This window comes from Talpa occidentalis, unplaced genomic scaffold (assembly GCF_014898055.3).
Source record: "Talpa occidentalis isolate TD23 unplaced genomic scaffold, MPIMG_talOcc4v2.1 talOcc4.8, whole genome shotgun sequence".
Classification (NCBI taxonomy): domain Eukaryota; kingdom Metazoa; phylum Chordata; class Mammalia; order Eulipotyphla; family Talpidae; genus Talpa; species Talpa occidentalis.
This window is the reverse complement of record NW_023605194.1, coordinates 22,880,227-22,895,173: the sequence shown is the minus strand read 5'-3', so window position 1 is coordinate 22,895,173 and position 14,947 is coordinate 22,880,227. Positions and strand designations below refer to the sequence as shown.

Below are 14,947 nucleotides of genomic sequence, written 5' to 3'. Positions count from 1 at the left end.
GAAAGAAGCAGATCTTTGTTTAGGGCAGATGCTAAGAGAATATAAAAGGGATCAGTATCCAGTGCAACTGGGCCTCTATCAGCATGGCACTGAATCTCAGAGTTCAGCACCTGCCTCTTCTCACAGGCCACTTCCAGAGGACCTGGGCTCAGAGGAGAATCAGATTTAGAGATGGGGGAGGGGAGGGATGGGGGAAGTTAATGATATCCTGGTGAGAAGCGCAGCCCCTGGGCTTAAATAGGCCTGGATTAAAATTCTGGGATCTGCCCCTTAGAGGTTACAAGACCTTGGAGAAACTGCTTTACTGCCCTGAGCTCATCTGTAATGCAAGTATAACTAGAACCTTCCTCTCAGGCCTGTGTAAGATCATGCATGTAAGGACAGAGTGGCAGGCAGATGTCACATGCTAGCTGAGCTGGAGGAGTGTTACTCTGTTTGCTGCAGAGAAGGGGAAACCCAGGCAGGAGGTGATGTGCCTAAGGGAAACCAGCTGGTGCCAATAACTGGTCCCAGGACAACAGTGGAAAGTGCTTTAGAATCAGAAAAATGGGGATTAAAAATCAGCTCTGCCACTTATTAGGTTGGGCTACCTGAGCATATCTGATTTAAAATAGCTCCTACACTTCAGAGGAGAATTAGTTATCATGCAAGTGAAGTGTGCAGTGTCAGACCTTAGCTCCAATCTGTGATTAACTTTTAGAAACAGCAAATGGGTTGGTGTGGGGTAAGTGAAAAAGCATCAGGCTTTTCTGCCCTCTCACCATTAGGATTGATGATGGATCCTTGTGGTCCTGAATTCATGCCTGATGGCGGGCACCTGGAATAGGTGTGAGCATATGCAGATGGGATTCACCTGGGCTAAGACTGTGCTTATGAGGGCAACATCATGGGGACGCCAGTAGAGCAGAGAGCAAACAGTAGAAGCAGAGCAGAGAAGCAGAGAGAAAGAGAGCAAAACAGAGAGCGAAAAAAAAGCAGAAAACGCCAGAGAGCCCAGAAAGAGTGAAGACTTGCTGGGGGTTGGGAGGCCTGCCAGCCTTCCGGCCCCCTGGCACCCTTTGCCAGTTGTGTACCTGGTAAATCCCAATAGAAGCCTGTAAAAGCCACCGAGGTTTCCAGGACTCTCCTTTTCCTGTCTGCTCGGATCATAGAAAACCTGCACTGTGCCCATTCCTGCCACCCACTACAGTTGGTAATTCCTAAGGATACAGAGCAAGAAAGCCACGGAAACTAAGTATAGGCAGTTCTGGTGTTTGTTTATTCCTCATCAACACTTGTTTCTACAGTACAATTCAGAGAATAAATAGAGGCACACGGCTAGAATTTCCACCACCATCTGCTATTGAGATATTCAGTGTGAGGGGAAGGGGCTGGGGGTGGGGTAGGGCAGGGAATAACTGGGTCACGGGTAACTGGAGGTCTGTGTGAAACTGTACAGGGATCCCAGCAGTCAAGATCTGATCCCAGGCCTCACAGCCAAGGTTCATTATAAAGAGTTACAGTGAACCAAATGGACAGCACTCTTTAAGTTCACCGCAGTCCTAGGAAGGGCCCCATTCTACCTAAACCCCAAGGGGTCAAGGTGGGGCTGGGCAACCAGTCCACTGGAAGGAACTGTGCCAGCTTGAGCCATCCCTAAGGATTCAATTCACTTTGTGATGGGGCCTGACGTGGCTCAGCTCTGTCTGCCCTTTGCCCTAGAGTAATGAATACAACTTACAAGGTGACTGTTCACATGAGTTTCTTTCTTGACTATTCCTTAAAGGGATCCTGTTCCACATCTAAGGAAGGAGAGAGGCACAAATGGGGGTTAGATGCTGTCGCTCAGGTAAGGAAGACAGCCTGCAAAGTGAAGAGAGGGAAACCGCACTCTTACTGAATCCTTCACAGGGGTGATAAGAAGAGACGAATACTGGTCTGGCAGACAAAGCAGAGGGCCTGGAATCCACCTTAGCAGAGGGCCCAAGGTGGAAAAAAGCTCTGGTGTTGATTTTCACAGGCGTACAGTGTTGTCTAAGCCACCCCATTCTTTCCCCTATTTCTCCAGGGTAGCACAAAGCACTGGCCCCCAATGGGGGCCCTAAGTTATCCCAAACGTAGCAGAAAGAAGAGATTCTGCATGGAAGCAGAAAATGAAGTAGAAGGCAACAGCAGGTCTGCACTAGGTAGCCCACCCGTTAGGAACAGCGAGTCTGACAAGCAACAAAAGGAAAAGACAGAACAGGCAATACTGCTGCAGGGCCTCAGGGCCAGAGTCCTCAGAACTTCTGTGACCAAATCCCTGACTGGCCGGTGACCGGCCCTTCGTAAGGCTTCTGCTCCGGGTCCTCCGCATTTCCTCCACAGCTGGTTCCTTTGCTCACCTCCAGTGAGCACCTCCGGTGAGGCGCGCAGTGTCAGGCTGCCAGGTTCCTGGCGGACTTGGAGGCGCTCTGGGCCCGCTGAACCACCGCGGAGCACTTCTCCCGCCGCAACAGCTTGTTGTTCTCAAATAGACCTTCGTTGCGGGGTATTCCATGCGAACCGTCAGGGAAAGTCAGCAGGCCTGTGGGGAGGATGAAGAGAACATGGGGACAACACCACACTGGGAACCCGGGCAGCTGGCTCTACAGAGGCCGAGAAGGCGTGGATGCCCAGCTCTACCCTAAGTCCAAGGCACAGACATCAGCGCACGCAGAAGGATGAACCCTAAAAAGGTGCGCTTCCACCCAGGTTATGCTCACCCCAGCGACCCATCCTGCTGGGCTGTGACTTACCAAAACCATCCACTCTGCCATTTTTAAATTCTCCCTCAAAGGTCATGTTGTCGTGGCGAACGAAGACTCCAACGCCATTAAACTTGCCCTGGGCAAATTCCCCCTCATACCTGCAGAAACACAAGATATTAGCCCGCAGGGGGTGGTAAGCTGTCCAGACTACTGTCCAGCTGTCCAAGCAACTACTGATGTGTGTTGTTACGGTCAGAGGGAAGCTGATTCCACTCCTTTCAGAGCTCCATGGTACCCACTCCCCCCAGGGGACCCTAATCTCAAGAAGGTGACATCTGACGAGAATGGCAGTGAGAGTCCTCCCTGGTAGCGTAGGGGTTAAGTCTTAGCAATAATCACGAGGGCCTGAGTTCCATCCCCAGCCAGGGAGCTGACCCACACATGGCGCAGCAGACCTCTGCTGTCTCACCTGCTGCTCCCCTCAGCAGTGTATTTCAGTGAATCCGCCTGTTCTGCTCCCCACTCTGTCTCTGGTTACCACCCCCTGGACCTCTGGCCTACACCCCAGTTCTTCTATGCAAAAAAAAAAAGTATTATTAAAAAAAGAGAATGGGCCTCCCCGGTGGCACAGCGGTTGAGCGCTGGGTTGCTAGGCTGCCCGTGGCCTCTGCAGCGCAGATTCGATCCCCGGCTGCATCCTGGGCACCGGAGGAGGGTCCCGCATGGCGCGCAGACCTCTCCTGCCGGCCGCTGCTCCCCTCAGCAGTGTTCTTCGGTCCTTCTGCCTGCTCTGCTCCCTGCTCTGGCTCTGGTGGATTCTCTCGCCCTCCCCTGGTTCTGACTATACCCAGTGCTTGTATGAATAAATAAATAAATCTTTTAAAAAAAAAAAAAAGAGAATGGCAGGGGGGTGGAAGATCATTTGCCTCCTTGTCATTTCAAATTTTGAATCTACCCACTAAAAAAAAATTGTAATAACCAATAAAAGAAATGCTTACTTTGTGCTGCTTTCAGAGGGCCTAGGACAAGCTCAGGTTTGACCAGATAAATGACATTACTGTTGTTTTTAGATCAGAACCTCCCTAGTCTAGGTTGAGAAACAAGTGATCTGATACCCACCTTGAGCCATCTGAGAAGGTCAGTACCCCAAAGCCATTAAACAGTCCATTCTCAAAATGACCCAGGTAAGTGCCACCATCTGCAAACATCAGTTGACCAAAACCATGTCTGCGACCTGAGCAAAGGGAAGGACAGGTGTCAAGTTGGAATAGGGCAGATATGGGGAGCCTCTCATTGTCTAACATCCCTTACCTTCCATCACCCCACCCTCAAAGGAAAGAAGAGAAAAATATGTTATCCAGAGTTAGGTACCAGGAAAACTTGGCTCCTAGACCTTTCCATCTTAAGGTCACAACCATCATATTTGGTCTAAGGTAAAAGGGCACTTAAAAATAGAACATATTTGGCCTAAGGTAAGAAGGCACTTAAGAAAATAATATTTACAGCACCTTTACTATGTGCCAGGCATCCTTCTAAGCCCTTTGTATTCATCACCTTATTTAATCTTCATGACAACCTTAGGAAGCAGACACAATAGCCCTATTATTCCCATTTAACAGATGTGGAAACAAGGCAAAAAGCAGCTAAATAATGTACTAATGATCACAGAACAATTAAGAGCTACAGCTAGAAGGCAAACTCAACAGGAAGCCTCATTCAAGAGCCCGCAAGACTTACCTGGTTGCCTGTTTGAGAAAATAGAGATATACCCTTTAGTTCAAGCTACTGAGCAAACCTAATAGCCTGACTGGCAACATTGGTTTGAGCTCTGTTGCATTGATAGGGCTGTGCTTACCCACTGAACTAACCAGGAAACAGAGCAAGATGCTGGGGGAGCAGTAAGATGCTGAGCAGCAAGATGCTGTCTGTATGTTCTTTAGTATGAGGGAGCCCGTCAGGAGAGAGTGACTGCCCAGCATAGCCTCAGGAAGTCTGTCCTCTACAAGGCCACATTAAAGGGGACAGCAGGTGTTTGGGAGGCAGGAGAAAAGACCTGGGATGGATGGAGGCAAGGATGTGTCCCATCAGCATAATTTCTCCTCTCAAGGCTCAACGATTCTAGAAATGGGATGAGCTGCATTTTGCTGGCACAAGTCCCTTTGGGGTAGTTCCTGGTTTGCTAGGTGACCAGACTGTGTTTCCAAACCGAACATCAATACACTGCTTCCTGCAGTCTCAGGATTGGAAGAATGTCACCATTCTTATGAACGGATACTTTCAAGTGTAATGATATATCACAGGAAATTCAAGGCCAGGAATGTCATTTGCTCTTGAGCATGTGTCTTAATTTCCAGATTTCCCTTAACTTCTAAAGATTCATTGGAATGAAGTCATTGCAATGAATTCTGTACTTTCTAATTTATGGGCACTTAAAACAACTCATTCCTCTAGGTATATTAACATTTATAAAAACAATTCCCAATAATACCACTAAAGGATAAAAAACTGTTAAAATACTTGAAATTTAGAAGTGGAAAGTTTAACTTATTTCTGGAGGTTAGATTAACAATAGCATTTCTAATTCCCTTATTTATAAATCTCAAACCAAATAAAGGAAGGGCATTATTCAGATTAAACACTGGAGTTAGAAATGAAGACTCATACAGTTGGTTTACATATCCTGATGTGTCCTTGGCCAAATGAAGTGTGGGTCACTGGACACCGTCAGGGGTACTCTTACCCTCCTTCCACTCGCCACGATATTCCTCTCCACTGGAGTAGGTGAAGGAACCTTTTGTCAGGGTCATGTTGACAGCTTACAGAAGAAACGGATGAAAACTGCAGAAATGAGCAGAGGAGAACAGGATGGCTAGAGGCAGTCTCTTAGATACATTCGCAGGCTTCCAGTCTGGCAGGCTTATGCTATTCTCAGTACACTTAATATAACTACACCCCCTTCACCAACCACCACCACCACTGCCATCTCTGTTCAGGAAGTCTTAGCTTCCTACTTCAGAGTTCTCAACCAGTTCTAATTTTCTATGGCCTTCAATGGAAATTAATCTACAAATATTTAGTCCATACCTCTTTGTGCTTAGCTGATGTAAAAAATTTAGTCTCTTCCTTCAGTGAGTTTATAGTCTAGTTATCAAGACTAACATTTGAAAGACTGAATTATACAAGAGGTAATATAATTAAGGGGCAGACTGAATGGCAGACATGAACAAAGACAAGGGATGGGCAGAATTTAAAACAAGCAGTGAAAAAAAGCCAAGAGCAATTCCAAATTGAGAAGAGCTGCAGGAAACAGAAGGAATGAAGGCCTGAAGAGCAACAGAACCATGGGATGTTCAGTGGGAGAAGCAGCAGCCAGGCCTTACCTTACTAAAGTGGAGTCACAGGAAATAAATTTGCCTGGGTACACTCAGCCTCAATCTTAAATCTGGAAAGAACCTCTTAGATTTAATCCATATGCCCACCTTTTATGTAGAAAGAAACAGAAGCTGGAGTTGGTTAAACGCTGCTCAGTGACAAAGTCCAAACTAATGCCCATACCACCCTTGAGGGCTGCTGGGCCTTTCCCTGGGACTATGTGTTTTTGCCTGAGGGGCAGACTAGCTTAAGGACACCTTTGAAAGCTAGGCAGATGAGCTTACGGCTGGTAAGGGAGAGAAGAGAGGCAGTCAGGGGCTTGGTGAACAGGGGTGTAATAGGAAAGCAGTGTTTAAAAGACATGAAATTGGTAGCGGGAAGCAGGATGGGTTGGAGCAGAGAAGCCTATGGTCAGAGTATCTCCCAAGGCAGGTGACATCATCATTTGGGAGACTGAAAATATGCAGAAGTATTCTCCATCCCTCATGCCCTTGCAATGTGACCTGTTTGAAGTAGTTTATTCCTCTACCCACTGGATCTGAGAGTTCTGTGACTTGCTTTGGCTAGTGGAACGTTAGCAAAGGTATACAAGTAACAGTTTGAAAAGCACTTGTACAGTAGGCTTGTCCTTTGTTGCACTTGGACCTGTTCTGCCCTGATGTGATGAGCCCAGGCTGGTCTGATTATTGCTGAGGAACCAGGCAGAGCAGCGGCCGGCTGAGCATGGATGCATGGGTGAGCTCAGGGGAGACCGGGAGAACTGCCCTTCTGAGCCCAAGACCAAAATCCGGACTCAGAAAATGATGGGACTAAAGAAACAGTGGTTGTATTAAGCCACTTCATTTTGAGACGTTGTGTAACTACCCAGCAAAAGCTAACTAGTACACTCTGGTGTGAGATCATAAGGCCTGAACCAGGGAGATAACCAATTTGTGGGAGCACAGGAAGGACTATGGCAGACATATCACAGGAAACAAGAAGAAGATATGGAGACTGGTGAGGCGTGGCGTCACATGAGTGATAAAAGAAGGTTTATATTTAAGAATAGTTGATAAGAAAGGAGTTCATCATTAGTGTTGGGTGCAAAAATGTTCTCCCAGTTGGTGGGGTTTCTCTTTGTTTTTGTTATTGTCTCTTTCGCTGTGCAGAAGCTCTTTAATTTGATGTAGTCCCAGCTGTTGATCTTTGCCTTCACAATCTGCAAAGAGCTGATGAGACTCAACAACAACAAAGAAAATAATCCAGTCAAAAAATGGGCAGAAGAGCTAAAAAGAAACTTCTCTGAAGAGGAAATGCAAATGGCCAACAGGCATATGAAAAAATGTTCAACATCACTTGTCATCAGGGAAATGCAAATCAAAACTACCATGAGATACCATCTTACACCAGTGAGAATGGCACATATTAAAAAAACTAGCAACAACAAATGTTGGCGAGGGTGTGGAGAAAAAGGAACTCTTCTGCACTGTTGGTGGGAGTGCAAACTGGTCCAACCACTGTGGAGAGCTGTGTGGAGATTTCTGGACCTACTAAACATAGAGCTTCCATATGATCCAGCAATTCCACTCCTAGGTATTTACCCAAAGGACACAGAAACATCAATTCCAAAGAACACCTGCACCCCTATGTTTATAGCAGCACTGTTTACAATAGCTAAGCTTTGGAAACAACCCAAATGCCCAAAAATAGATGACTGGATCAAGAAGATGTGGTACATATATACCATGGAATATTACTCAGCATTCAAAAAAGATAAACACATGCAATTTGCAGCAACATGGATGGCACTGGAAGGGATCATGCTCAGCGAAATAAGCCAAAAAGAAAAAGAAAAATACCGGATGGTCTCACTCATAGCAGGAATCTAGAAAACTTAAATAAGGGACCAGGAAAACGAATAACTATAAGAAAGTGAAAATCAAAATCAACAAAAAACTACGAACCAGAGACACTTTTAAGGGGGCGGGGGTGGGAGGGGAGAGATTGGGGTCAGAATGGGGGGGCTGCAATTGTATGGGGAATATAAAAATAAAATTTATTATTAAAAAAATAAATAAATAAATTTCATTGAAAATAATAAAAAAAAAAAGGAGTTCAGATACTTACAATATCATTAGCTATATACAGAGATAAATAGAATCATTTGACAAATTTAAAAAATACAATTTCTACCTCTTGCTTAGTTCCCTAGATCTAGTCACCTCTTCATCTTTTCCAGATCTAAGCAATACAGGGCCTTTTCATGTGATTGACAACAGACTCTTGTGCCCACACCCAGATCTACTGATACGGATTCTACACAGTCAGCCTGTACTTTTAGCCAGCACACATTAGTTTCTTACACACACTTGAAAGCTTGTGGGTTTTACTGCCCTCTGATCCATAAATCACCATTGAGAGGTGCTGTTATTAATAATTAACCTAGAATCTGACCCTGAGGTGCCTGAGTTCTAAGAGCACAAGTGTACCTTCTCTTCAGAGCATTAGGGCCAGACCTGGATTTTTAAGTCCAGGTGGGCCTGGGGCCAACAACTGGCTTTCTTTTCCTTTAAGCCTTGAAGGGGCTCAAATCATACCCATGTTAAGGGTTTTCTGGATGCCTTCATTGTGAAAAATCTATTTGGGAGTTACAAAGAGTACATTCCACAGTACTAGTGGGATGTGGAAGATTTTATACAAAAACGATGCTTTAAATGTCCACCTAAAACAAGATGTACATTAAATTTATTTTCTTCAAATACTGGTAGTGGACAGTGCTGGGTTATTTTTACTTCAGATGAGGCAAATATATAAAGTCCAACCCTCTTAATCCACAGTCACCCCAGAGAAATTATTTGAAAGAACTTTATCACAGCAACTAACATTTATTGCTCCCTTATATGTTTTTAAAATACGTTATCTAGGGCCATAGACCATGGAATATTACTCAGCATTCAAAAAAGATAAACATATGCAATTTGCAGCAACATGGATGGAGCTGGAAGGGATCATGCTCAGTGAAATAAGCCAGAAAGAAAAAGAAAAATACCGGATGGTCACTCATAGCAGGAATCTAGAAAACTTAAATAAGGGACCAGGAAAAAGAATAACTATAAGAAAGAAAATATCAAAATCAACAAACAACAATGAACCAGAGACACTCTATGGGGGGTGGGGGGCGGGAAAGGGGGGATTGGGGTCAAAATAAGGGGGTTGTAATTGTGTGGGGAATATAAAAATAAAATTTAAATTAAAAAAATAATGTCCAAACAACAAAAAAAATAAAATAATTATCTAATTCCATCTCACAATTTTATGGGGTGGGTATTATTTTACTTTATAGATGAGGAAACTGAGGTAGAGAGGGTAAGCTAACTAAGGTCACTCAGTTAACATGGGCAAGCTACAATGAGAGCCCTGAGGCAGCTGGCCCCTGGGACCCACACTCTTAAACACAACCATATCCTATCCTGTGTGCTTCCCAGTATAATAGAGCGGCTGTGCGGACTCTGGTAGCACAAAGCCTGGGTTCAGATCTTGCTTCACTGTGTAGCCTTGGGAAAGTTACTTCAGCATCTCTGAACCCTGGTTTTCTCATCTACAAAGTGGATCTAATACATACCTACTTCACAGAATTGGCATGTGGATCAAATTAAGTAATATACATGAATATACCTAGAACACTGCCTGGCCCTGTCCATTAAATGTAACTTTATTTTCCTCCTTCAAAAAGAGACGGTAAAACACACACATTTACTTACTCTAATGGAATTTCTCTAAAGTCTCACCACAAAAATGCTACCAACATAATTCAAACAAATTTTTGAAAAAAAAATCAGCAAAATTTCAACTAATGACAGAAGAACTGCAGTTGCCATTCCTCTGTACTTTATCAGAACCACTGGGCTAGCTGTCTTTTGGCTTATGTCATCATGATTGTGAATATAGATGCTGAAAGGCCAGAAATGGTCAGATGTGAAAACAGCTTGTCCTGAACAGAGAAGGCTCAGTCATATCTTTGAGGCCTTGGCCCTATTTCAAGCTCTAGTTTCTTCCTGGCTGAGGGCAAATGAGTCCTGAAGCTGTGAGGACAAAGGAGAGCTGAGAATCCCTGTGCTCGCAGCCACATTTAGAGCAATGTTCATTTCTATCCCCACAGCAAAGGCCAACTTTGTGGAAGCTCTTCAAGTGATGGAGTCTTGCCCACTGGTCTGCCCCGGGTTTTTTCACTTTTCCAGTTACTCAGGAACTCCATGTCCAGGGCCTTTCACAGAGTAGATGTCCCTCAGCATCTCTGGGGGCTCTTTTCTCAGAGAGGTGATGCTGGCACTGGTGTGCCATCCCTGGCCCATCAATCCTCCGCAAGGTCAGCATCCAATTTCAGGCTCTTATCGCCAGCCCATCATCAGTGTGTGCCTGGGGTGGAGGTCAGCAAGACTCCCTTGCAAATGCAACATTAATGAGAGGAAGAGTAGCAGTTTTCCATCAAAGCTGCAGAGGAAAACTCTTTCCAGTGCAGACAGGTGTTTTGATAAATAGACAGCCATGGTCTGTTCTTCCCAGAACTAATTAAGGCAGAGTACTAAAAGCTTATGCTATTTTATTCCTTCAAAACAAATCAATCTGAAAGGCTGTGTCTCCTAATAAATCTGATGACTAAACCACCATTCCAAAATATAAACACAAAATCATTATTGCTACAAGATAAGGGCATTTCCTTTCCATGTTTGGCAGTTGCTAACTAACTTTTTTTCACTCAAAACTTTGGAGTTATTGCGGTGTGACTTGAGTCAACCTGACAAAACAGGGTAAAAGAGGTGGCCTCTTATATTTATTTGCTTTTTCTCAAGGCTACGTGACATTTCCAAATACCTTCTCTCCAAATACCTTTCTTTCTTTTTTTTTTTAAGAATTATTTATTTTTTAAAGATTTATTTATTTATTCATACAAGCACTGGGTCCAGTCAGAAGCGCAGGAGGGTGAGAGAATTCACCAGAGCCAGAGCGGAGAGCAGAACAGGCAGAGTGACAAAGTACACTGCTGAGGGGAGCAGTGGGCAGCAGGAGAGGTCTGCACGCCATGTGCATGTGGGACCCTCGCCCGGGGGCCGGGGGTCGAACTGGTGCTGCTGAGGTTGCGCGCAGCTTCGCAGCCCAGCGCTCAACTGCTGAGCCACCAGGGGAGGACCTCTCCAAATACCTTTCTTTCAGAAGAAGTTCCCTACGAAAGAAAGGGACCAGTGTTTCTCCAAGTTTGAAGATCACCTATGATCAAAGCAACCCCTCAAACTGTAAAATTGATCACTCTTTTGGTATGTTGTTAGCTCTTGGGAAGCCTGTGAAACTTGAAAGATTATCTTCATATTGCCAAATGTGATGGATTCTATTTTCCAAAAATGTTTGCAATCGTATCTTCTTAGACATTCTTTCCGCAATTGACCTTGCCGTTGCTCCATCAAAAGGTGGAGCCTAACTCCTCTCCTTTGAAGCTGGGAAGACTTGTTATTGCCAATAGTATAGGATGGAGGCTGTGGTGTGTTCTGAGGTTAAATCATAAAACATGATGCAACTTCCAGCTGTTGGCACTCTTGCACTTGGAGACATGAGCCAGCAGATCAAATGAGAAGTCTGACTACCTTGAGGGTGCCATGCTGAGGATGCTGAGTCACACAGAGCTATGTGTGTTTGTGCTCCAGTTGGCAGTCTTCATCTTTGAATCATCCTAGCCCATGTATCAGGATTCAGTGAAGGAGACTTTGGATGATTCTAGCCCCCAGCCACTGAGCCTGCATCCCACCTGAGTTAACATGGAACAGAGAGATGGTGCCACGATGCCCTGTTCTAATTTCTGACAGAATCCATGAGCATCTATGGTTATTTTGTGCTGCTAAGTTTGGGGTAATTTGATGTAGAGCAATTGTAACTAGACTATCATATCTCAGCCTAACCTAGCCACCAGCCTTTCCCATTTTGTTTTCATGCTACACATTTCCATTTCTTTTGAATCTAGAGACATATAGTAAATTCCATTCATCCATTCCCAAGAACATAATCAGAAATGCTAATGAAAGGCAACACACAGGTCTCAGGTCGTGGTTGAACACATTTGAGTCAAAGCTTCTACATATGTCCAAATCATTGATATTCTCCCTTGTTGAGACAATGTCAGAATTTTCATTATTCATGACTTCTGTAATCAGCCATGTTAATAGTCAGCTGAATAGCCATTGAACAAAAAGGAATTTCATCAGTTACCATATCATTGAGACTAATTTAATAAAATATAGCCAGTGCTGGTGATATTTGAAAAACCCAATACATTAATAAGAAATACAAATCAATATTTGTATCAAGTATTTAAACATATTTTTTCAAATATAAGAACAAAATGGTGATACCAAAAGGGAAGAGAAACTGGGGGTTAAGTTGGATTAAATGGGTCAACTCTATGTTGAAGGGAGGAAACCAGACATGTGGTGAAGAACAAAATATAGTAGTTACAGATGCTGATTTATAATGCTGTATACCTAAAACCCAAGTAATGTTATAAACCACTTTAATTCAATTAAAAACATTAGAAAGAATCTTTTTAAAAGGAGATGGCCTAGGAATTTAGGCTTCAGATATGTATATGGAATCTACTGACAAAGCCAAGATGATTCATGCTTCTAAACAGATACCCACCCTTTCTGCTCTCTTGAAAGAAGGGCTGCAAAGAATCAACCCAAACACTTATCCAAGAAAATTACTATTTTGTCTCTGTAAACCAGTATACTATTAGTTTGCACAATAGACTATCTCCCCGCTATCTTTATTTTCTCCTACTCTAGACATTTGCAAGTAGGATTCACTGATAGGAATGGAAATTTTTGTTTCCATTTCATGTGCTTTTTCAAATTTTAGAAATCAAACTTATTTAAAAAATTATGCATTCATAGTAATCTGTGTCCAAATAAAGAGGTTTGGGGGAAAAAAACTAACATAAAGGGGGAAAGATGTTCAGTTTAAGGATATTATTTGGAGGTAGACACCTTAACTACCCAAATATACTTTTACATTGCACCCCCCCCCTTCTTCAGATTATGACAGTCTTATAAAGGGTTTTCTGTTATAAAGAAGGCACTTCTTTAGGCTTTCAGAATCTTAAAAATAAAAAAATAAAGGTTTTGATGAATGAAGATTAGGCTTGTAAGAAACCTAGAACAAATAATGAAATGTCCTTTTCAAAAGTGTTTTAAATGAGATTGAAATAACTTTTATTCCAAGTCTATGAGTCTTTTATTGTAAGTCTTTCTTTGATTTGAAAAGTAAACAAATGCAGCTACTAGATAAAGGTCTTATTTAGGGAGATTGTGGGCCAGTTAGATTGAAGAAAATCCTGACACTTGAAAAAAGGATTTTTTTAAAATAAAAAGATTGGGAGGTGATTGAACGGCCAGGATATTATTCTATTTCATGGGAAAGGAAAATGCCTGGGCTGGGTTCTAACATAGCCGAGTTACTCCTACTCCTAAGCAGTTTGTAGATGCTGGATTGTAGGGATGTCCTGTCAACTATCAACTAATCGAGGCATCCCATTCCCCAAACCTCGATGTGTGGGGCCTCTGTCCACTAGAGCGTGGCAGAGGCGGGGCCCAATGCAAACAAAGCCCCAGACCGTAGCAAAGCAACACTTCCTCGCCGATCTCCTCGTACCTTCTCCACCCCGATCTTGCCTTCCAGCACCGCTCCTGCCCTCCTCCCCCTGCCTGCTCTCCGCCCGGGCTTCTGCTCACACACGTCTGCCATTCCCTCCTGACGCAGCCTCCAACCCCACCGCTCGCTAACCCCGGTGCCGTGAGCTCGCTCAAGATTGGGTCCCTGCGATGGAGACCCGCTCGGGTTTGGGACCCCACAGGCAGCCGCCCTTCGGCCAGCGCGCCCAGGATGGAGTCACGCTCCCCAGCTCCTGTCATCTCGGTCTGGGCTGCTCAGTCCCTTCTTCACCAACCACACTTTTCCGGCCCCGTCCCACCCGCGCTGCCAGCCAACCTGGGCTCGGCCTTTTGGGATGACCGTCACGCCCCGACGCGGGGCTCCAGCGGCCGGACTTCAGCTCAGCCGGGCTCTCCCCTGCCACCTGTCTCTCCACCACCTCCACCAGCGACTGCCCTACTTGACGCCGCCATCCCGGGCAGCCACACTGGGCACAGTCCCCGCTGCCTATTGGCTGTTACCTAGGCAACTGGGAGCAACGCCATTCCCCATTGGCCCGGCCCGGGCGCTGCGCCATCTTTGTGCGGGGCGGTGTGTTCCGAGAGTCTGGGGCCAAATATCCGAAAAAGGGGTGGGGCTGAACCCCTCCTCTCACCTTGGCTACCCAGATACAGCTCCGGTCTGGCGGGTCCAGAGACCCGCCGGTGGAAAGGGCAATTCCGAGCAAAGCAACACCTGCGTCAGAAGCATCATCGATCCGATTCTGTTCCTTTCTCCCTAACTATAAATAGCTCCGAGTTTAAGGACAGAACCCAAGCCCGGCTTTTGAGGTGCAAATTGTAAATCTTACAAAGACTGGGCCACTGTAGCTAACGAGTGTCAACCTTGCACCTGCACTGTGTCTTTTGAATCCCCTTTGAATGCACTTTCGCATTCATCGCAGGGATTTGCGTTGTCGTCACAACTCAGATCTTTTGTGTTTAAAATATAGGGTTAAAATCAGGCACATCTTTTCAAATACCATGCATCAAGCAATTTATCTATATGTTTATTACTGACCATTATGAGTGCAAAGTGATGCTAGGTTCTGCAAGGGTAGAAAAAGACATGATCACGGTCCTCATGGACACTAACACCTAAATAAGACAAGGTTCAGGTACATGGAAAAATTCAAGACTATATTTAATACTTAA

At 44.6% G+C, this 14,947-nt stretch overlaps 1 protein-coding gene across 1 annotated transcript; it reads right to left on the bottom strand.

Annotated features, from left to right (window-relative positions):
• Positions 1–132: 132 nt before the first annotated feature.
• MORN4 (MORN repeat containing 4) lies at positions 133–14,226 on the bottom strand. Its single transcript, XM_037496852.2, has 5 exons — positions 14,091–14,226; positions 5,449–5,546; positions 3,828–3,942; positions 2,757–2,866; positions 133–2,545 (listed from the first exon to the last, which is right to left on the bottom strand). The coding sequence occupies exons 2-5, from the start codon at positions 5,513–5,515 to the stop codon at positions 2,397–2,399; spliced, it is 441 nt and encodes a 146-aa protein (XP_037352749.1). The 5' UTR covers positions 5,516–5,546; positions 14,091–14,226; the 3' UTR covers positions 133–2,396.
• Positions 14,227–14,947: the final 721 nt, after the last annotated feature.